The following is a 23,074-nucleotide window of genomic DNA, read 5'->3' as shown; positions in this document are numbered from 1 at the left end:
TAAGTCACTATAATTTGTCAAAAAATCCATGAATTGATTTAAAATTTTGCACGTAGCTTTTTAATAGTAATAGGAATTTATAATAACAAATTCAACATGCTAGCATTGTTTAATAGCCTATACATCCTTAACGTACGGAGACGATTATGGTTTGCGAGCGTACGCTCGGCATCCGATGTGTCGCACGACAGAAGGAATGACAGCCCTATTAACAGTTATTACTGCATGAGCTAGTTTGTACTTCCGTGATTTCGCTTCGTGTGGCATTAGGAAGACGAACAAACAATTTATAACAGTACTAATAATCGTAGCGAGCTTTGTGGAACCGTTTCAACTTGCCTTTATCGTATTTCTCGAGGAAAGAGATCGTGGAAAGTTCGCAAAGCTCGATACCAACCAAGTTTTGCTTCTAATCTTTCGTTCCCATTGAACGCTCTCATTGAACGATCGTAGAAAGCAAGATCGCTGGGTGATCTACGAGTATGCGAGAGGGGTTACTCGAAGTTCACCAGAGATGCGCTCGTCTTCACCGGGGTGTCGGTCAAGGCCCTCGTAAGTACCTTTCGTGAACCTGTTTGGCGACATCGGAGACAGCTCGAATATCATGCTCGATAAAACAATTCGAGTCGACTCATAAAATTCTTTCGATCGATTCTACGCCGGTAAAGGAATCATTTTGTTTCGGTGCTGTACGATGAAATTTAACTGCGTAGTTTTTATTTCTGCAAAATCGATGAAAAGTATAGTGGTTCGTGATCTAAAATTGTAAAACCGATGCGTAAGGAGGAGCGAAGCGGGAGTTTGCACGTGAGCGATGCGGTCGAGTACGCGGAGCGGTCGTGTAGTAGAAGCGGAGCGTGTTTTGCCGTTGAATCGGTCGCTGTGAATGCTGTCTCTCCATTTAAGGGAGGGCCGGCTTTGATAATAACCTACTACTCATTTGCCCCACTTTGCGCGTCCCGCCGATGCAAGAATCGAGGCCTCTCTCGCGAGTTTTTCGCAGCGGTCGTGCGTCGTTTATCGGTTATCCGGTTACGGATTTCGAGTCGAGTGACATAATTCTCCGGCGCAGTGAAATCGTCCCGATCTCTTTAAACCGGCTGCTCCTTTTAGTTTTTCCGTCGACTTTCGACGCGTCTCTTTCCCGTTCGGGGCTCGGATTCGATCTCTCGGCGACGAGAATTACGACACAGAATATTTTCGAATTTCACACTGGCGAGGGATGTGTGATTGGCATATAAATTCAAGGTCGTACACGGAACCGGGCGTTAAAGGGGTTAACGGAGTCGTTTCGATTTGCATGTCGATTTATCTAGGGCGAGCACGTATTCGTGCGTCGTGCGGGAGAAAGCAAAAGAGGTACACAGAGATCGTGCCAAAACGAAAGGCGCATTCGATTCCAGCTGTCTTCGTGGCTCACATCCTCTCCTCCGTCCTCTTTTATCTCTCCGGCGATCCAGCGGAGGAGCCAATAGGCGAGGCGATAACCTTTCACGGTCGCCTCCATCGATTCGGATCCCTCCCCCGTGTTTGTTCATCAATTAGCCACTTCCCTTCTCGGTTGAAAATTTAGTTAACACGCGTATATTATGCGTGCCCTAATTCGCTTGGTCAAGACACCTTCAGACCTTCGCGTTACATCTTGACGCATTGCCAATGGGAATTAAATGAAAAAACGCGATTCGTCCACACCACTGTTCCTCTCCTTCACTAAATCCCAACATTGGCAATGATGGCGAACCGCTGGATCCGTCTGACTCGAGAATGAAGGTACGGCTTCAAATAATTTACTAACCCGCAGCCCGTGCTGCTTCTTTATTTTTATTCGGTGCCCCCCTCTCGGCCCCGGAATGCATGAAACCTTAACCGAAAACTTACGACCTCGGGACAGAGGGCTTCCTACTGTAGTTTGGCAAACTTAACGAGCGAGGGTAAGGACACGGATCGGCCGAGGCTCGAGGTAAGCTCTTCCCGAACAGATAACAACGTTACGGTCGGAGCTTTCTATCATTCTCTCCTCAATTCTCGACTTGCTTTTCTCGCTTGGCACGCTGCTCTTCGAGCTCTATTGGCACCTCTCCTCTCGGCGAACGCTACTATCTTGCTTTTACCTTGCATGAAATAAGATTCTGGACGTGGACTTTGGATTTGGTTTGGACCTACTATCTCTCACCGAGATTGAAACGGGCCTCTTATCATCTCATCATCTGACGTAGTTACACCATGTACACAGAAGTTTCACCCTGATGAGTTTGCAAACGATCACACGATTAGATTATTCCACCCTAAGACCTTAGGTCGCACCCAACGCTATAACACGTGGTATCATTGCTGTTCACCGTGGGCACCAAAGGTTCAGAGAAGAATTTAATCGAAACAATGTATATCTACGTATTTTCCGATCATCGGGTACACGCTTTTATGCTCACGCTGAACGAGCCGTAGAGTGAAACACACGTATCCTACCGAGACGTTTTAGAAACAACGTCGGAGGCCTCCGAGCACTCTCGCCTGACGTTTCGATGTTTGTGCTTACAGAAGTCGAGCTTCAACAAATTCGACGCCCTCAGCAAGAAGACGGTGCTGCATGTGCGCTCGATCGACGCGGGCAAAGTGCAACAGCAGCTGAACGCCGTAAGCACCGACGTATACATGCGTCTCTTCTTCTCTCTCTCTCTCTCTCTCTCTCGACCGAGAGATACTTTAAGATTGACGTACTTAACCCTTCAGCCGCGGAGAGCGTGTAAATAGCCTCTCTGTTTCGAGCTGTTCGCGCGGAATTGATCGCTCAAGCTCGTCTACGTTCTTCTATCATAACCCGAGGATACACAAAGAGGATGCTCGTCCGAAGAGAAGCGGCTGAGGGGCTCCAACCTTTTGATTAATACAATCTCTTTTTTCCTCGATACAAATTGCGCGTCTCGTACCAGCCTCGGGAATCTGGATCAATTCTCTTATTAGCAAATGGAACGGCAGAAAAAGTCTATTCGTGAATCACTGTTTCTTATGCTATATTTTTTTTTTTTTTATTCAAAACGCGTCTTCGATGTATTCTCTTAAACATTCCCATTCGGTTCCCACAATTTCGTTTCGCTCGAAATCAATCGGAGCGAAACGAACGAATGCGATGAAAATAAAGGGCACACCGGACTAATACGTAATCGAATTTGACAGCAGGTGGGTCAGAATGGTGACACGAACCCGAACTGCCGTAGCTGCGGCAAGGTCGTGTTCCAAATGGAACAGACAAAGGCCGAGGGTCTCGTCTGGCACAAGAATTGCTTCCGGTGCGTCCAGTGTAGCAAGCAACTGAACGTCGACAATTACGAGAGCCACGAGAGCACGCTTTACTGTAAGCCACACTTCAAGGAACTCTTCCAACCGAAACCGGTTGAAGAGTCCGACCAGCCTGGTAAGTCGATCACCACCGTTTTACGCGCCACCGGTTCCCCCCTTTTCTCGCGATTCGCGAGACGTAGGCGGAACTCGCCTCGAAATAGCCCCCGGCTACGCGAATCTACCTACTCGCTTTCGTATCTAAGTCGCTGGTATTTTATCGTAAATGAGTTTTGCACAATGAAAATTATAAAGCTAATCGATTTATAAACGAGGATTCAAATAGAGGGAGTGCGCTTCTACGATTGTACGAATAAAAGTGTGCACAGGGGACGATACGAGTAAACATGATCGCGAGCTGAACGTGAAAGAAGCTCGAACGTGTTCCCAAGCGGGACTCCCTGCGTTGAAATTATTGTCCTTCCCCCTCTGTCCATTCTATTATTCCCGTTCCTCCCCTCTTCTATATAATTACGTAAATGCAGAGAGATCGTTAATGCGACAAAGAGATGTCTTGTGAACTCCGTAGTGCGACCTCGAAAGCCGGAGCTGATCATACGGGAGAACGAGCCGAAAGAGTTGCCGCCCGATGTGGTCAGAGGTAATAGCCATTGGCGGTGGTAGAGAGCGACGGACTTTTTCGATGACAATGAGTCTCGTCCGAGTGATCATTTTTCTAACAGCTGCCTAACCGTTTGCAGAGTGCACCCATTTAATACCGCTGGCTATTCGTTAACAAATTATTTCTCATGTGTTTTCTCTTACAGTTTACTTTTATTTTTTATACCATTAATAATCGGTTGTTTGGTGTTTCCGTTTTTGTCGTCGTCGTCGATCGTACGGACGTCGTAGTCAGAATCATCATTGCATGATAATGTACCGTGGCAATCTCGGGTCCGCAATTGTAAAGATACTTTTGTCAGATCTATCAGCGTTAAATTCAGTCCTCGCTAAAAATGGGTCAGCGTCGCGCGACGGAATGTTTAAATCGTATTTCCTTTTTTAATGACAGCGGACTTAAGATTGTCCACATCAATTCAGACAACTAACTCGTAAACCTCTTTAGAGCGAACTGAACGATTTGATCACAAGCTTGGCTAGACTCCCGAACCTCATTCGAGCCGGTCGGACCATTAGATATGCCATAACCATCGCGAGACAAAAGTGTTCCATCGATCGAAATGATTGTTCGAGTACGTATTCGCGAGATTATATTTAACCAGAACCGTTTGTCCGTTTACAGCCTCCGACAAACCGGACCTGGGGCTCGAGGAGCTGTCGAGTCTGAACGTCAAGTCCCGGTTCCAAGTGTTCGAGAAGGCGAACACGGAGACAAACGAGATCGAAAGGTCGCCGTCACAGATCGCCGTCAAGAGGTCGCCCAGCATTCTCAGCAAACTCGCCAAGTAAATAAAAATTGCATTACAATTCATTCTTGAATTAAGGATTCATCTGCATAAATTCATACACAGCTCGTATAGATAAAAACGTCATTATAATAATTCGTACTTGTGTCGAGAGATGGTTTTCAGACCGTGACACAGATTCATCTTCATGAGATGGACACAACTAGCGCCGACGTTCTCTCGGAACGTGCAATTCGTACACAGTTCTCTTAATTTGTATTTAATAAAAGTCCATAAGGCGTTTGGTATCGCGCCAGAAGTAATAAGAATAACACTGAACATGAGAAATACCAGTGGGGGTAACGCGATCGTGTGTCATTCGTTCGAAAATATGCGAGCGAAGTTAGGACGGTAACATAAAACGGTAGAAGGAATAATGAATTTGCTAATGCCTGATTGCGACAGGCGATCCATATTCGTCAGCGGTTTCTTTTCCGAGCGCATAAACGGTGTTGCCCGTGTGCCAAGCAATCAGAACTGGCCGGTATGTTTGCGACTACTTTGCACGTCTTTTTGTCCAGATTCCAGGCCAAAGGCATGGACATCGGAGTGGCGGACGAGTCGCTGAATGGGATCCCTTACGAAGAGTCGAGCGAGAGCGAGGAAGAGGAAGAGGCGGAGGAAACTGAGGGTGAGACAAACGCAGAAACGTTTAATTCAAATCGCGATTCTACGTATCGGCCCCCTTGTCTTCTGTCTTCCCTTTGTCTGACCCACGGCGACCGTGTCTCCTTAGAAACAACCAGCTTTTTACGACCTTCCTCCGTTCCTCGACGGAACTGACCGTAAGGATAAACGATCGAGCGGTTTAAAACTCGTAAATGGTACTTTTTAAAGCGTTCGATGATAAACGATGATCCTGTCTCCGTGGATTTTCGAAGATTCCCTAAGACATTGACTTCCTGGCGATAGTTTCATCAATTAGAAATGATTGTTTGCATTTTCCAGAAGCGGACACGGAAATCGTGAAGGCGAAACGCGCTACACGCGAACGTCCGATCAGCTTCACGAAAATGGACGATATAAAGAATCGTTGGGAGACGACCAGCCAGCAGGGCAAGCGCGAGGTGCAGCGGGAGGCGAGGAAGGAAGAGATCGCTGGGATCCGCTCGAGATTGTTCATGGTATTATAAAATTATACGTTGAACGATGTTTCGTTAACGTTTCGCGCGCGTTTCCTTCTCTAAAGCAGAAACGATCGAGTTAATTTCGAGAGCATCTAAATCGCCGACGAAGTAGTCCGGGGTAATGGCATCGAGACCCATTAGACGGACGCAGTAGACGCAGAAAAAGTTCGAGCGAGGGAAATGTAGCGCACGCATTCTCTCTTTAGAACGCGGTTCGCAACAAACACGTGCGCGGAACGATTACCGTAGGAACGCGTCGCGATGCCGAACGATCATTCTCGTTTAGTCGATCCAGTTGGCGAACCTCTGTGGATCCGGTATTTTAAGAACAAAGTACGCGTAAACAATTCAGTGACCAATTTATTCTAAAAAATACGGTGCACCGTGGAAAATTTATTGCACAAATCTTTTACTCGACTTAAAACGTTCTACGAAAAGTGAACACGAGATCTGAGTAATTATTATGACAGATGGACAGAAGATTCGTTTTTAGATTATTAGAAGAGCACTGCGGTTTCAGTTTCCTGCGTCGCGTATCATGAGAATTAGTTTACAAAGGAAAGCTATTTGGCCGAGACACGTTAATCTTGGTCGCAAGATCAAAGGATATAGAGACCGCGTGTTTAACCAAACGGAAACGCGATTTCTGTTGCAGGGCAAACAGGGTAAAATGAAGGAGATGTATCAGCAGGCGGTAGCCGGAAGCGAGCGGGTAACGAAGATCAACGCCGCGGAGGAGATCCAACACTCGACCCACGCTCGTTCGATCAAAGAGCGGTTCGAACGCGGCGAGCCCATCGCCGCGTCCGACGACGAGACGGACAGCAAACCGAAACCGGAGAAGGCTGACGAGGAAGTGATCGCAGCAGGTGCATTTTCGACCGAGCTTATACCTATATTTAGAACTCGTTAAATGTAATTAGCCGCGTGGATCGCCGTCCACCGACCCGTCTGAATTTCACACCATGCGTCTCGAAATGTTTACTAGAATCGCACGTAGAACGATCGTTCAATGCCTCAATCGACCAGAAAGTAATCTAGCATATGATAAAAAAATCGAGTTCCAAAAATGCATTCATTGATACGATATCGATACACGTTAAGAATCAATCGTCGATTAACCCCTTGAACGGAAATGACGAGTCCAGCTCGTCATAAACTTTCCTCTTTTTCAAGTGCTGACTGAAAATAAATTGTCGTTCAAGGTGTTAAGAAAGATAGGAGACAAAGTCAATAATTTTGCAATAATCTAGGAATCAGCAGGAAATCGCGGTCTCTGTTCCTGGAATTGGACGCCACAGCAGCGAAAACCGGCAGACCCGTGACTCCAGTGAACCCGAAGACACCCGGAGAGACTCCGCGACGCGCAAGAGACGTAAGTGTCTTTATTCGTTTTGATCCGTCGGTCTTCGCTCTTAAAATCGTGGGGGACGGGGTTAATCGTTTGAAATGTAAACGAAGGCATTCATGGGACGACAAATCTCGGAAGACGTGGTTCGCAGCTCGGACGCCACCGAAGAGGTCCAAGTTGAGACCTCGGACATATCGAACAAATTCAAATTTTTCGAGTCGTACAAGGAACCGGAAAAACAACGGAAGCAGTTCCGAATTACCCCGCCTCGCGACGGCCAAGTCAAGGTTCGAGCCGTGTGCAGAGTGGTTCCCCGATCTTAACACTTTAATAAGAATTTCGTTTTCTGCGATTAATATCAGTCTCGTGTTCCGTAATCGTTGCATGATCAACCGATATTTAACGAACGCTGCATGGATCATCCCGGACGTTTAATCACTCCTCTTAGTAGTCTAAATTACTCATAGCGAATCGTATCTAATCAAGAGCTGATCGATCACGACCGTGTAATTTCGCGATAATCACTTTCACGCGCTTATCGATCTTTCTCCGAACGCGATTGCGCGTCTCGATGATCGATAAAGGGGATCGACGGAGTGTCGGTGGAAAGCTCGATCGGTGGAGGAGCGGGGCTCGATTCCACGGTTGTCCTTGAACCCCCTCGAGTGGTCAGCAGCCATACTTTTACCGTTAGTATTCCTACATCCTTCCATTCGTGAACAGGGAGAGAGAGAAGGAGTGAACGGAGAACAGAGAGACGTGCACACAACCACCGTGTTGGCCCTCCCAGTAACTCACGAAGGGGGAACACGGTAAGAGCGGTACGTCCTCTTCGTGTGAACGGCATAGCAACCGCCGACACGCTGCTGCCAGTTCGGAGTTTGCCGGGGCCCTAGGAACAAAAGGCTCCCTCGCGACTTTCTGTGCGTCTCTTCTCTCGATTTTTCCCTTCTTTTCTCGACTCCGTGCCGGTGCCGACGAATTTTCACCGTGTTAACGCCCGACGTCGATCAACACGCCGCAGTGAGTAAAATAATTGTGAAAAACACGCGGATACAGTGGCGAAATTTCTCTCACTCACGGTGTCGCGTCATTCTTTGGAACAAATTCGAATACAGTTTAAGACTCCAGACAGATGGATAGAAAAAACGAATTTTCAATTTGTTCTTGAATAATTTTCCTTACATCCGTATGAGATTCAGGATGTTCGGTCTCATGACTCGGCTCCATTGAGACGGAGCTTTTTGCACGGTTAATTTTTATGGTGCAACGTGCTCGGTTCCAAGGCCAGAGGAAAGTGAGCAGGAAGAGGGATATGCGCGATGCTATGCTCATAATTTGCGTCCGCGGCTAAATGAACGTCTCTTCCCCGATTATTACTCTGTCGTTTTTCATATTGGAGTTTAATGACAGAGTGATGATTCATCAGAGTTTTGCGAAAGCTCGTTCGATCACAAATGTCAACTCTGTGGCGGTGAAAAAAAATTACCGGGTGACCGATAGTATGGAATTTAAAAAAAAAAATGTGTAATCGGTGTAGAAAATTGGACGCTTTCGAATCCGCTTCGCGGGACTAACGGTACAACAATGTCGATATACTTGACGTGCGAATGCATATGCATACGTGCGCTTTCCTTCGGCCATCGATTAGCCGTTGGGAGGAAAAAATCATTTTCGTTTCCTCGGTCTGATGCTCGGACTGAACGGTGCAGTGAATCCGTAGAAACGAATACCTTGAAATCACCGATAATATTATTACGTAAATAAATATCGTCGAAGCCGATGGATAAAATTGTTTGCAGGAGTGGTTCGATTGAACAGAGATATCATCGCGACGATTAACGATAATCGTTTTCGAAGAGGAAATCGCGTTAATCCCACTTCTGCTATTGACTTTTTTAGATAAAAGAGACAATCGGTCTCTTTTAATCGTCGCGATTACCCGCGTTATCTCGCGTGCGCAGCAACGAATCCGAGGAGCGAAAGGAGGTATCTTTTTAAATAAGACCGGGCGAAACGTAATTAATAAAGATTCGCGCGGGCAACTCGAACTAATTAGCTTTCTCCCGGCGTAAAACCTATAAATCTCCGATCGCTACAGAGTGAAACCTATTCTCGTTAATTTCGTATCCGCGGTAAGTACGTTCGTGGGTGCAACGATTTTTATTTGATTTTCTATCTTTTTTTTCTCGACATTCCTCTCGCTGGTATTTTCACGGCGACGCAGGTAATATCCTGTGGTACACGTTCCATTGCAAATCGAGAAACGATTCTGCATTGTCATCGCGTCCTTTTACCTGCTGCTCAGGTAGAAATCCGTCGGACGACGCGCACAAAACCCATTCGAGCTGACTCAGAGATTCGTGGAAAGGAATACCTTCATTCTTTCGATCCCCAGTCTGATCTTTTCATCTTTCGAATGCATAATACGAATGTAATTATAATACCCGATAGGCATAGAATTCGTTGTTTACAGGTTTGAAAAATAATTAACCATATGTGTTGTAACAAACTTTGTCTTCGCAACTGGAGTAGGAATGAATTTGCAGTGATTTTGATCCATGAAAACCAAGTGAACAGTATGAATCGTTATTGCAAGCGTCAAGTAAAAATGATTATTTTTTTAACAGATGGAATCCCCGGAACGCGAGATCTACCGTGATCCAGACGTGGTCAGAGCGGACGACAGAGTGAACGAAGTGGTGCACACCGACACGGCCAGGAAGATGCTGTCGATCTTTCGACAGATGGAAGAGAACGCGTGTAAGAAGGAGGTACCGAATGGTCCGAAACCTTTGAAACGGTTCACACCACCTCCGGAGGACAAATTCGCGAAACCATCGGCCTCGGATTCCGAGGAAGAGGAGGAGGAGGACGGCGAGGAGACCGAGGGAGAGGACACCGCGGAGGAAAGGGATCCGAACTACGTGCGAGCTTCGGACAAGGTTCGTTTCATTGTTCTTTGAAATGGTTATGTCAAGGTGGCGAGATCCATCGGCTATGAATATGTATGAGTGTTCGGTGGGAAACCGTGGGTCGTTAATGTCGTCTGGTTCTAATTGGCAGCTTGTTTTCAATCATTCTCGTAATTACACTTGTCGTTCTTACAATGATACTTGTCTGAATTCGCGAACAACTCATTCGTCTTCAATTGAGAAGTTGAAAACTTGATCACGTTTTCTCGCCATTATCGGAGAGAATGTATGAATCTTCTTGAAGGAACAAGGCCACGACTTACTCACCCGACACTTGAATCAATATGACACGTTATGGCAGATGTTTCGTAGACTGGAGACAATGAAAATTGTAAAATGTTTTTGTAGGTGGAGGACGAGTTTTTGAAACAAGCGCAGAAAGCGGCTCGCGCGAAGACGCTGTGCGCGAAATTCGAGCATTGGGAAGAGACAGACGGTAAGACTACGTCCAGCAGTCAGCATATCGCGGAGATGGAGATCGCACAGAGTGGAGGCGATCAATTGAGCATAGAGTCGGCGAGCAGCCTCAGGGCTCGCTTCGAGTCCCTCGGCTCACAGACGACCGAGTCGCCGCGTACACCGAAGGTCAAAGTCAATCGATTCGTGGTGAGTACTCGATCGTAGGAATCATCCTCCCCACCTTCACGTTTCCGTTCACGAATCTAACGGCACAGTTCATCAACAAATCTGACAAACATTCCATGAGAGACCTTCCCTTTCTATACTTGATGTACGCCGATTTACTGCACTGCATTTTCTGCGTGTTTTTTTTCCTTTAGTTCAAGCATGTCGTGTTTTGTCAGTATACGAATTTGTCCGTAACGAGTGTGTATTTTATTTTAATTAAAGCACGATTGCCCTGTGACGACAGGAACGTAACGCTATTTATATTTAGTTACAATATACGTTTCGATGTTATTTTCTTTTATAAGATTTTGTAACAATGAATGGACTGTACTTTGTGTGCACGCAAACATTTGAATCTGTGGTACGCTGAAAGAATCAGTAATCGATCTTTAACAGGCAACATATGCATAAACATAATGATGTCCCTTTGCGTACAAAAGCGAATCAGGGATTCTTTGAACGTACACGAGATACCACGAATTTTAGTTTCGTTTTATCCGAAGAGGACAAAAGAGACTGGACCTCGACAAAAAGAGAAAAGAAATGCAAATCAATTTACATGAAAACGCTCACGTATTAAGTTCCACGCATGATTAGTTAGAGTGACGTGTGTCGATTATTTTGGTCTTGACGCCTGCGGAAAGAGTGTTGGCCAGTTTATTTTCTGTAACACGGATCAGTGATACTATTCTGTGTGTTGAACGAACAGTAAGAGAAGACCGGACGTGGAGGATCGCGACGGACCCAAGGGGCCTGACGAAGAAGAGCGAATTAGAATTAGAGAGCACGCGCGCGTAAGGAGGATGCGAACTCGTTGAGATAAGGAAAAACGACAGCTTCTTCGTCGTCCGGATTATATCGTGCGGTTTTTACGTTTTTTAGAAGTCTTTTTCTAACAAGCGTTCTTTTAGTGAATCTAGTTTAGCTACTGTATCATATCGTACCGTCAACGCGAGAGGCAACGAACGATACGTCGAGCATCGACACCTCGGAGTTCATGCAACGATCGAGACGAAATTAATTCTGACATACTGAATTGTACAACATATTTAGTGTACGTTTTACGCTTTCTTTTGTAAATATATTGCACTGGGAGAATATCAATCATTTGCGTTTGAAGAGGTTTTGCCAGTTGATTTCCCCCTTGATTTCACGACTCGCACGTTTTATGCTCGACGTATCTATAGGGTAGAGTATAATTAACGCTAACTCATTTTGCTTGAACGTGCCGTCACGCGTCAGTTGGTCGTCAAGCACGATTTTCAACTCACCTTTTTACACGAGAACAATTTTTCATATTTTTACGACGGACGTAACGAGAGTTTGTACGGGCGAAGCGTTCCACGACGCAGGCAGATCGAGCAACCATTATTATTCGTGCCAAACGAATCATGAATGTCACTGTCAGGTGAAAAGCGTGTAGGCAGACCGGATTGTTCGAACGTGAAAAGGTGCCAAATTATTTTGAACGATGGCAAGCACAGATTCTTCCCTGCCTGTCGTCGTCGGGAACCTCGTCCAGCGAGAAATCCTTTTGCGAGTGCCAAGCGAAGATCGAGAGAACGGGAAATTCTGAGGAACACTTTGAGAAGATATCTGCGACTTAAACTGGACAATGGAACACGAGAAAGACCTGATCTCGAAATTCGAGTCAATCTCCAACTGTACTTAGGATATACTGAGCTTTTCGAGGGCTTTATACAGTTTCGAGTCTTTTCAGATCCGGCAGGCCATCGTCGGATATGAAAAATCGAAAAGCAGGAACGAGGGAAATACTCGTCGCCTGTTACTCGTCGAATCTCACCGACACGTCCCACGAAATCGCAATATCATTTTTACAAATATAAATCTGCTATATATACATTTTTACGCGTTTATACAGAAGTTAGTACAACAACTGGCATCAAGTTCCAAAAGTCGGTGAGAAAGGCTCGAGTATCAAGCGACTTATATTGTCGTACGATCCAGCCAGTGAATTGAACGTGTGCGAGCACGATCCGTTCCTCGCGCACGGGATTAAAACTCCAGACTTTCGAATAAGCTTTTTATATAATTTTTATAAAGTTCGGATGGACTGAGGGAGTCTCGGCGTAGAATTAAGCACCTCCGCAGCGGCGCGAGGAAGAGAATGAGAGGAATAAATTCCTTCAGTATTGCCAACGCGGACGCACAGTACGCATGTATGCGCCGTCGGTGAAAATTCTCGGATCAGTTCATTATTTTTCAGACTTCGACGTCAGTGCGAGAAACTCTCTACAGAATCAGGCTTTCCCATGAAACAATCGTTCGGTGTTGCAATATCTTACTTCCACGAAGACAGAGATTTTTCATCGATGGCGCGCGTTACGTATACATACAAATATAATATATATTATATTTATCATTGATATAGAAGAACGACGTGTATCGATCCCCTTGATCTATTTAGAACGCACCAGACAGGAGAGGGAACAAGTCCCTGAAATTGATTTCGATCGTGCTTGAAACGAGATACGGGATTTAGTTAGAGCTTAAATTGGTGACTCCTCCTCTAACTCGAAACGAAGGAATTGCATAGAAAGTATGGACGGTGTGCGTGTGTGCGAGAGAGAAAATCGAGGTGCAATTTCAGGGTCCCTACGGAGACCATTTCTTTTCCCGAGCCGAGAGGCTCTAGGGTGGTGCAGAATTTTTAGAGGCATTAACGCTTTTTTTAATCAAAAGTTCTCGGGTATTCAATGCGCGAAGAGGATGAAATCGAAAAGGTGTATTAGGTAGATGTATGATACATTCTGTATGCGAGTTTTCGTCGTCAACGAGATTCTTGTTCTCCTCTCGACGGAACGGAAATTATGTGCAATAAGTTCGTGTACGGAAGTGCAACGATTGTTTGTTGTTAATCGGCGATTGAAATATTTATGTGTACGTATTCGCGAGAGAGCAAATTAGTTGACCGATCGATCGCTTGATTTTCACGGCCTACTATGCGACGGTTTCATTTGCACAATTTCGATTGTATGCAATCATTTTTAGCGAATCGTATGATATTATTATATTGTTCTTTTACCTTTTACCTTCCACGTGTAACAATTTATTACGAATCATATTGCAAACAATTAAATAAAAGGGCACATCCTGACAGAAAAACACGATCAGTGCGATGAATCGCGGAAAAAATTGGAATGAGATTTCGCAAGCAGTGCAACGCGTTTCCTACCTCCTCTCTGAATTTCACGTTTTCCAACGTTTCTTTCAATAATCGCACATTCATCCGGCACCATTTGCTCCTCTCTTTTTTTTTTGTTCACACCACTTATTTTGCTTTCTTCCAATTCTGGAAAATTGGAACGCAGGAGATACAGGCGAGCTGTACGGACGTGTGCGAGAGCTGCGAAAAGAAAGTGTACCCCCTAGAAAAGGTGGAGACAAATAACAAAATATTTCACAAACAGTGCTTCCGGTGTCTCCAGTGCAATTGCGTGCTAAGGTAACGTCCTCTCTTCTGTAAATCTCTTTTTCTTTTTCTCTCTCTCTCTCTCTCTCTCCTTTCTCTAGCACCGATTACATCGACGTAGTCATAAAAATGATTGACAATTATTGGCCGAAGCCCTTGTCACGCCCGAACAGTAAGAATGACCGTTCTTTTCCAAACAGGATGGATACGTTTACGTTGAACAACGGTAAACTGTACTGCATCCCGCACTTCAAGCAATTGTTCATCACGCGGGGTAACTACGACGAGGGTTTCGGCGTGGATCCACACAAGAACAAATGGTCAAGCAGCTCGAGCAATTCGACGAGCCCAGCGCCCATCGCCGTATCAAACGGCGATCTTTGATTGTAATTAGGAGAGAAGGGAAATACGAAATGGAAGAACCGACTGTAAAAAAAAAACCGATCATAGAACGAAGCCGATGACGCGAATTTTGTTCGGCTGAAGGATCTTTTCTTTTTCCAAAGACGACCGCGTCAGGTCGCTCGCGAATTGATCGCGAATCGTTTCAGCCCTCCCGGCTCTTTACGACTGAACAATTTATCGAATAAACCGATAAGACTCGCGACACGTCCATCCACCTTCAAACCCTTGCTGTCATTTATAAGTATTTTATTTTCTAGACCTCTAGGCCCTCTATTGCCAATGCCTTATTATAGAAATCCTGCTTAAATATTTGTTACATTTATTATTATTATTATTATTATTATTATTATTATATTATTAATATTATTATTATTTTCTACTTGTATAACTCTTGGTATTACTTTATTATATATGTGTTGTATAATACAGAATTTCATTGCGCTTTATAAAACCTCGTGTTTCATTACACATTCTTAAATAAACGGATTATATTATCCCTTTTTCCAAAACCTTTTTTTATACTATATATTCGATGATATTCTCTCTCGCCTGATCAGAATAAATATAGTTACTGTACTGTTCGACGGATCAATAATCTGTTAAATTACTGGTTTGGATTATTGCAGAGTATAACAATAAATTTTTGTATCATATATAAATAAATAAATTATGGACAGAACGAAACGGCTAATATCTCCCTAAATAATCTTATCTGCCTCGAGTTCTCCAGCCAACTCGAATCAATTTTACAGATGGCGAACGGGTCGTGCAAATAACACATCATCGATCCTCGAGTGCGTTTATTATTTGTTTAAAAGTGTTCGTTTCATCGTTCATCGCTGTTTACTTTTAACCGTTGGATCAACCGCTTCGTCGAGCATCGGGAAAACTGTGATTATCATTGGTCTCTCTTACCTATTAATACAAATTTATTGGAAGAAGGAGTGTCTTGCATTGATAACGGGACCTTATCGTTAGGGTACAGTCTAGTGACTTTTGTCCGAGCGGCAAGTTGGCAACGATTACGAACTGACAGTAAGTGACTCGCTATCACAGCTTCCAACAACTACTTCTCTTACCTCGGTGCAAAAATAATTGCATAATTTGTTTGCACACATCGAAACATCGTAGAAGATGCGACTTGTTTTTGCATCTATCCGTTACATAAAGGTGTCTAAAGTATCAACGGCAAAAAACATATGCAAATGATATTTTAACGATTGGATACGTCGAAGGCGACAATTATTTTTACTTTACGTTCCAGATGGAAGTTTGCATCGATTCTTTAGAATCTGCGAGGAACGCGATCGAGGGCGGCGCGACGAGGCTCGAGATTTGTTCCGCCCTTTCGGAGGGTGGCCTGACACCTACCCCCGGACTGTTACAAAAGATCAAGAGCTTCTCACCATCGCCACTCTATGCAATGATACGCGCCAGGTCCGGGGGTTTCGTGTACAGCAAGGAGGAGATGGAGGTCATGCTGCAGGATCTGCGGATTTTGAAAGATTGCGGCGCCGATGGTTTCGTGTTCGGCGCATTGACGTCAGAGAACGAAATCGATGTCGAGTCTTGTAAGGACGTCCTGTCGGCCGCCAGACCGCTGCCCGTGACCTTTCACCGAGCCTTCGACGAGGTCAACGACCCCTTGAGATCGTTGGAAGTCTTGATTGATCTCGGTTTCGAAAGGATTCTGACCTCCGGCCAGAAGGACACCGCGGAGGAAGGATTACAATTGCTCCAAAAGCTCGTCCAAAAGGCTCGGAACAGAATAATCGTGATGCCGGGCTCGGGCATCAACAGAGAGAATATTTTGAGGATAAAGAAAGAGTCCGGGGCGAAAGAATTTCACGCGTCTGCCGGAATAAAGGCTCGCGGCATGAGCAGAGTAAAAATTGGCAAAAAGGATTGCATGCCTATGGTGACCGACGGGAAACTGGTGCAAGAAATGATACAAATTATAACGAACGTGGAATGATCGCGGTGATAGTGTACGCGCGCGCTTTTAAATAATAACTGCCTTGGACTCGCGAACCTGTTTTCTTTGTAACAGGTTTTAAGAACTCTGGGGAAAAAATTACTTGCGTGTACCGACACGAATGTTTACCTTACGGTTACCATATTTGCTACTTCATTCTGATTTTCATTTTAACACAGACGCGTCTGAACGCGTCAATCAGCGAGGCGACGATGAATTAAATATTACAAACAGATTCATCCTTGTAGATATTAAAAAATATTCCTTGTACGTCCTCCCCTTTTTTTAACGTTTCGTTATATTTAAATGGAAATGCGCTGATCGAGGCATTGAATGAAATCGTCAGGCAACTGTCGTTCTTTTATGAGTCTTAATAAAAGCATATGAAACTGAGAGGTTTTTATCACGCTTTTTTCATCAGCGTTATGCATTTATGCATTCGTTTACTGACGTACTACTTATGTATGTAATTAATATTTAATAATGAACTAACAACTTTTTTCGATCTGCGATAATCACTGATGGACAAGAAACCGCGAACGCAATAGTAATTATCGAATTAAGAAAAAATACTTGAACATTTCAACTTTGTTATGTAGAATACAAAAGTATAAAAGTACTCAGTCTCCGAGATGCAAATGTACCTGTTTGTAAAGCGAACTCATCAAATACGATTATCATTCGCGTTAGGATCATAATGGCTCCACGGTACGCGTAAATGGAATCTCTGATCGTTTACGTGCTAGAAATTATACATGAGATGGAATCCGAGTTATCGCGGAGAATAGAGAACGGTCGTCCGCTGATTCAGTGCCCATGAAATTAACACCCTCCTTTATGCATACAGGGTGAACGAGATTCTATTCTTGGAACTATGGTTTCAACATCGTCTCTGTTTTATGTAAATAGTTGCCGCGAATTGTAGAGAGAGAGTGCTTTAAAACGTTCCTTTCGCAAATGGAATTACGACGACTGTCGAAAATAATTATCAGGACAATGTTAAATGGTCGGCTTCTCTAATCGCATCGAGGAAACCCGAATTCCTTTCAATTTTATGAACGAACGTTGCACATTGGACCGGAAGCTCGAACACAAAGGGAGAGACGCGTGTCGCAATAGAGCGAAATGCAACAATTTCACGGCAAATATCTTAGCGATCAGTTTGAAATTGCAAATGTTTGCGCAACGCGAATGCATAAGGGGGACCCTCGCCACGCGGAAGATGACGGCACTGCGTCGACCAACTGCATGCCGCGCACTTTCGATTTGCGACACACGACGTACGACGACCAAGCCAGGAAAAGTGCGTGCACGAGCACTAACACGTGCGCGTCGGCCCCGCGATCAGTCGAAACGAAAGCTACAGTGGCTACAAAAAGTTGGATCTTTTACCAGATTGCATCGACGTTAATAATGAATGTAAATTCAAGAGTTACTTCTATTTTATCGTTTTCTCCTGACACTTATTCCCCTTGCTGCCACGCGGTTTCATGTTTGATTAAAATCTTCATCTGTTTTCACCTGCTCGATTGAAATATTCAAAGATCAGACTGCTAATTTTCATGTGATTAAAATTTTATTAAATTGTACATGACATTTAGATGCTGCGAATACTTTTTATAGTTACTGTACTCTGGTCGAGGAGCAAATCTTAGGTGAGACGAATGCACACACGAATCTCTGTATGCGTTCGGTACCTAATATGCAAGAATTATGCATTTGAATGCGCGCAGTAAGGTAAAACCTGTCGGGTGAACAGGTGTTTCAAAATCCAACTTTAATACCACGAAATACATTGCTAAAAACCCTGTCCAATTCATATTGACATAAACAAATTCCTTTTACTGATTCGATCATTAATTCTGTTTGAACATTAAATTATGAGATCGTTTTACGTGATCTGTAAAAATTTAATTTGCGCGCAATTAGTCAGGGACGATCGATAGGATCATGTAAAGAATTAATGTCTGATTACACTGGATCTGCCGTGATCTGAAAGACCTATGCAAATCAATCACCGGATAATAACCAACTGTCGTTCGAAGTCGGTCGACGAGTTTCTTAGCGGCGCGACGGAAAGTATAAAGAAAAACACGATCGTTGGAATCTGGCACGCCGGACCGAAAGGGTTTAGTCCGAGCAATGCTGCCAACCGCTTCATAAGCCTCTCGGCGAAGCCACGATTCGGGGCTCTATTCGAGAAAATCGATAGAGTCGCGATGGCTGTCTCGGGCCAGCCGAATTTCAGTAGAACGAGCGTCGTACTGGTCAGACATTGAAACCGCGAGGTGACCGGCGATAGCGTGTGTTTCCCGTGCATCTTTGTTGCTAGGGGAATGAGATTCCTAAGGAGAAGTGGACGGTGGACAGTCTCGTTCAAATGATGAATGAATATGACAAATTAATTTCTTTCTCAGAAATAAGAATTAAATACACATATCCTGTTTTATCAGAAATATGTTTACATGCACTCAATATCTCGGAGCTGTATTGTTAATCCTTTTTTTTCCCCTAAGTACCATCCGTTTTGAGGAAGGTTGACTGCTCAGCAAAACACGTTTACGCAATGAGATGAACGTAATTACTCGTTTTCATTACACCGATCTATAGCTGCTTCTTTTTCACTTGTTCTATTTCTGTTTAAAATATGGTAAGTAGGAGAATAAGACTGATTTACCCTGTAGGAGGGGAAGAATCGCGTGCGCGCGCGCGTACGTGAATACCCCTGGGAGGTGCGTCGGCGGTCAGTAGAATGTGTTAGTGCTCGGACTCCGGTGTGTCCGCTTGTTATTGCTCAACCGGACTCGTCTCTCAGTGCGAGAAAGACGTTCATACGGTTCGGGCGTCCTCGTCCGTGCACTCCGAGGCTCCGTACTTCCTCCATCGTGCACGCTAAAATCGTGATTCTCGCCCGATCCCGTTTCCCATTGTCCGTGCCTCTCGCGAAGCCTGTGAAACAAAGGGAACGTTTGAGCGCGGTCCACCGGAGCGCGTAAAGTGGAGGGAACGTCACTTTGACCGTTTTACGAGGTTCCACGGTCATCGAATGTGTGACAGTGTAAATTTTATCAACGTTAACGCGTCTTCCCGATTCGATTCGCGTCGTGAAACGCGACGTCAGCTCGTCAAAGTGTCTCGGCTCTGTGATTCTCCGTCCAAGTAGAACCGAGGACGCCAAGAAAAATCTTAATAAACGTCAGCCCGAGGTAATTCCGTCAATGATTCGAAACGTTTGTCGCGCAATTGCAAGCGATTTTTCGCCAGCGTGGAAATCGATGTGATCTGTTCGAGATTCGATTCCGCGGCGAAGCGTGACACCAGAGATCTGGTTCACGCTCATCATCTAACTCCTGGTACAAATTCGCTTGCGGTACTTCCTCTTTCACGTATGACAAAGCCGGTAGGTGCAACGCGTCGAAGTTGCGATGTATATCTTACGAAACGCGAGAGACGAGGAAGCGTAACGAGGAAGTTGACACTTGATACGCATGCAGATTCGTTGATCGTACAAATTTTTATACACCGGCTCGTGAGATCCGTCCAACTGGCCTACTTCGAAACGAGACGATGTAACGATCGTCTACGCTACAGGTGATACATCGGATGATCCTTGTAACCACAACGTTCAGTATTACTTAAAAGCCATTCAAATATAGGCAGACAGCTTGAATTTACACAATGGAACGTTTGTATTGCAATAGATTCTTTAGTACCGACCGATGGGAAAACCGTTATAAATAAAACACCAATAACCCGATTAAAAAAAATTCATGAAGAATTCGTCTCCTCGCCGGGTTTTAAGACCGTGAAAGTCATCATCTTCGGTCAGCGAGTCACGAGTGACCCAGAAACATATTTCCCGCGAGCACTGTTAATCTCGAGCGGGCACTTTCGATTTTTCGTACGACGACACGAGTAACGTGAATCCCGGCTTGAATAATCCGGATTACGTGTACGCGTACACGAGAGATGCATTTCTATGCGTTCGGTTCCGTTCCATTCGTCCACGTGGCGTGACCGAATCGAGAAAGCCGACAATAGATACGTGGGCACCTAACGGTACTTCCGTTTCTTCTATTTAATCGTCGACTCCCCAGGAAACGAAATTTCAGTTTATCACAGTATTCCACTCGGCCAGTTGTTATATTCTTGAAATATTTTCTACGCAAAGTGCCGGCCGGTTCGTCTCCGTTGACTGTTCGAGTGGAAGTCAGTTTCATTTCGATGTGGATGGCTCGAGGTTTTACGTAAGACAGAACGGAAGAGAATTCGTCGGATCGGTATAGAATAGTAATTAAATCTGATGCAGAAGCGTGACGCTTTCACATAACAGGGACACGTAAACTGCGACAAACGGTTGCACCGAGCTGCCCACGCGTAATTCGACCGACACCTTTCACCGCACCTTTTGATATCGCTTTATGAGCTGCACTCGTTAGATTTCAATTCGAGAAGGGCTTGCACGGAACCTTGTGAGGCGCAACTATTTTATTTACGCTCGTACCATTCCTGTTTCTATTACTTGGAACCTGCCCAGTCGATAGCGAATCGTCTGTTTAATATCCCGAGCACGTACGCACCGTGGAAAGAACCAGGTTCGTTATTATGAGAGAATCAAACAAATTTATTACACAGGAAGTCGAATCTCCAAAATTTCGTCCTCCAACACTTTTAACGCTAGCCTTTGTGCGTCATTTCGGTTTACGCAAAGAAAATCCAATCGATCTTCATTAAAATTTACAAACCATTTTAATCAACGTCTGTTCTTTGGAATCGTCTTTAACCACGAATGCTCTCGTGAGTAATGAACGGCGATCTTTCCAAGGTGAAACAAAAATTGAAACGTTCTCCGAAGAGGATAATAAATTTTACTGACGTCCCATGGGAACGGTATGTTCTCTGTGCATAACTTCTCGAAATGAAGCAGTGTACTTGTGAGCGACTATCACGATGGAATCATGTTAATTAATTAAGTGGGCAGATGCGGTGCGAGTGGAATATAAAGCGAGTGGAGCGTCGACCTCCCAGCATTTTTCGTACTTCCGGTCTAGGAAGCTCCACTTTCCTGCGCTACTACCGAGCACAGTGCCTTGTTAGATACAGTTACTTCTGTCCCACGAAAAGTGAAAATTCGAGGAAAATCCGCGAAGACGTAAAATCGGTCACTGCGGATCGCACAATAGAACGATTACGAGGCACAGTTAACCCGACCCCATAAATGGAGACTCTGATTAGCCAGCGAATACCCAGAAAAATCGCAAACAATTATAATTGCCTCTCTGTCTCTTTCGAAAGGTTTCATAATTTCCAAAAAGACATTTCTATGTTTAACAATAAATAATTCACCGGTTCTGTTATCATTTTTATTTGCGATGTTCCTTCTAAAGCATGAATGACTCAGCGCGATCGCTATTCTGCGGTCGAGCGACGATCGAGATCGCCGCTGAGCATGACGAAATTCTTTCTTCGCGAGAACTCGCGAACCGCAGGAATTTTCTCTCGAACAAATAAAGATGATCGGCGCTCGTTATCCTTCGGTCGCAGCCGATGCTGTTTCCTCCAGAGGTCGGGTCGCTTCTACGATACTCGCGCGAGACCGACTATTATCCCACGTCTTGACACTAATTTCATGATTAATAATTGCTGCTACCTAATACGTATTTCGTTTTTTGCTTGTCGTCATTCGAAAAAATCGTCGTTCTCATCATTCGTCGTGTTTCCGTCACATAATCTGCTCTCGTCTAACGAAGCTAGTTTGTTCATGAGATTTTTTTATTAATGATTAAAATTTTCACTCACACCATTCCGCTATTTGAGATTGATTGCGTGCCAAGTAGAATGCGCATTATCCATTCCACCGACAGATCGCAGCTCATTACGCTTTCTTGAGATACAAACAGTTTCACTCTCGAGCATTGTCCTCCTCGAAAAATCACGCATCTTCCAAAGAGACGGAAAATCACTTTTCCATCTCTACGAAAGCGTGGCGCGTGTCTATTCCGTTCTATACGTGATTTGAAGACAGCCATTTGTTTAGGTTTCTCTTGTCAAACAGAGAAATGTCTTCGGTCGACTCGAATTTATCCCAGAAATAGGTGTCGCGACATTGTCAGTCGAGACAAATGTCTAGTTGGCATTGCCGGAGGTAACCGAGGATCATTTACATACAAATTATTGCGAAAAAATTCACGGTTTTGATAAATCCTAAGGCCCTCGCGATGAAAACAAGTTATCCATGAATATTTGCATTGTAAATTACACGGAAATTTGACTGCCGAACCTCGTTTAAGGATGTATTGGCTATACAGTCAATCCCAAAAGTTTATGCACTTTAGAAACGCATTTTTTAAAAAGAAATCAGACGTCGGAAGAACATTGCTAATAATAAACAACAACAAAAAATTTTCGATTTTTCCGAAATTTTTCCAAGGGGTACCCC

General features: G+C 44.5%; 3 protein-coding genes across 16 annotated transcripts in view; all 3 read left to right on the top strand.

Annotated features, from left to right (window-relative positions):
- LOC108630709 (xin actin-binding repeat-containing protein 2) overlaps nucleotides 1-15,339 on the top strand; it is a 49,489-nt gene extending 34,150 nt beyond the window's left edge. For 4 of the 13 annotated variants that reach the window (XM_018034148.2, XM_026818220.1, XM_026818221.1 and 1 more), the window contains 13 exons: nucleotides 2,539-2,634; nucleotides 3,175-3,412; nucleotides 3,866-3,937; nucleotides 4,580-4,742; nucleotides 5,264-5,373; nucleotides 5,691-5,866; nucleotides 6,525-6,738; nucleotides 7,123-7,244; nucleotides 7,331-7,507; nucleotides 9,851-10,165; nucleotides 10,544-10,801; nucleotides 14,155-14,288; nucleotides 14,456-15,339. In XM_018034148.2, coding sequence (XP_017889637.1) covers nucleotides 2,539-2,634; nucleotides 3,175-3,412; nucleotides 3,866-3,937; nucleotides 4,580-4,742; nucleotides 5,264-5,373; nucleotides 5,691-5,866; nucleotides 6,525-6,738; nucleotides 7,123-7,244; nucleotides 7,331-7,507; nucleotides 9,851-10,165; nucleotides 10,544-10,801; nucleotides 14,155-14,288; nucleotides 14,456-14,639 — 2,259 coding nt within the window. In that variant the 3' untranslated portion in view covers nucleotides 14,640-15,339. Of the gene's footprint in view, nucleotides 1-453; nucleotides 553-1,891; nucleotides 1,961-2,538; nucleotides 2,635-3,174; nucleotides 3,413-3,865; nucleotides 3,938-4,579; nucleotides 4,743-5,263; nucleotides 5,374-5,690; nucleotides 5,867-6,524; nucleotides 6,739-7,122; nucleotides 7,245-7,330; nucleotides 7,508-9,850; nucleotides 10,166-10,543; nucleotides 10,802-11,531; nucleotides 13,951-14,154; nucleotides 14,289-14,455 lie in introns of those variants that run through there. The other 9 variants (XM_018034144.2, XM_018034146.2, XM_018034150.2 and 6 more) reach the window with 7 other exon arrangements.
- Nucleotides 15,340-15,405: 66 nt separating this feature from the next.
- On the top strand, nucleotides 15,406-17,028 carry LOC108630711 (copper homeostasis protein cutC homolog). Of its 2 annotated transcripts, none has more exons than XM_018034153.2 (2): nucleotides 15,406-15,695; nucleotides 15,925-17,028. In XM_018034153.2, exon 2 carries the CDS (start codon nucleotides 15,925-15,927, stop codon nucleotides 16,633-16,635), a length of 711 nt encoding a protein of 236 aa, XP_017889642.1. In that variant the 5' UTR covers nucleotides 15,406-15,695; the 3' UTR covers nucleotides 16,636-17,028. The 2 variants fall into 2 exon arrangements, with proteins under 2 accessions (XP_017889642.1, XP_026674024.1); XM_026818223.1 differs by lacking the exon at nucleotides 15,406-15,695 and adding an exon at nucleotides 15,702-15,830.
- Nucleotides 17,029-19,392: 2,364 nt separating this feature from the next.
- snu (ABC-type transporter snustorr) overlaps nucleotides 19,393-23,074 on the top strand; it is a 30,704-nt gene continuing 27,022 nt past the window's right edge. Inside the window, 1 exon segment of the mRNA XM_018034267.2 lies at nucleotides 19,393-19,841. The gene's annotated coding sequence lies outside the window, so the exon portion shown is untranslated.

Source organism: Ceratina calcarata, unplaced genomic scaffold, assembly GCF_001652005.2.
Source record: "Ceratina calcarata isolate Rehan_Ccalc_2016 unplaced genomic scaffold, ASM165200v1 scaffold78.2, whole genome shotgun sequence".
NCBI classification, from domain to species: Eukaryota; Metazoa; Arthropoda; class Insecta; order Hymenoptera; family Apidae; genus Ceratina; species Ceratina calcarata.
This window is presented reverse-complemented; position numbering and strand designations above follow the sequence as displayed.

What these genes read in the sequence shown, in the direction of transcription:
- LOC108630711 (XM_026818223.1), top strand. Translation starts at nt 15,795, where the DNA reads ATGCGACTTGTTTTTGCATCTATCCGTTACATAAAG. An exon ending in CATCTATCCGTTACATAAAG is followed by an intron (nt 15,831 to 15,924) that starts GTGTCTAAAGTA and finishes TTTACGTTCCAG; the next exon opens with ATGGAAGTTTGCATCGATTC.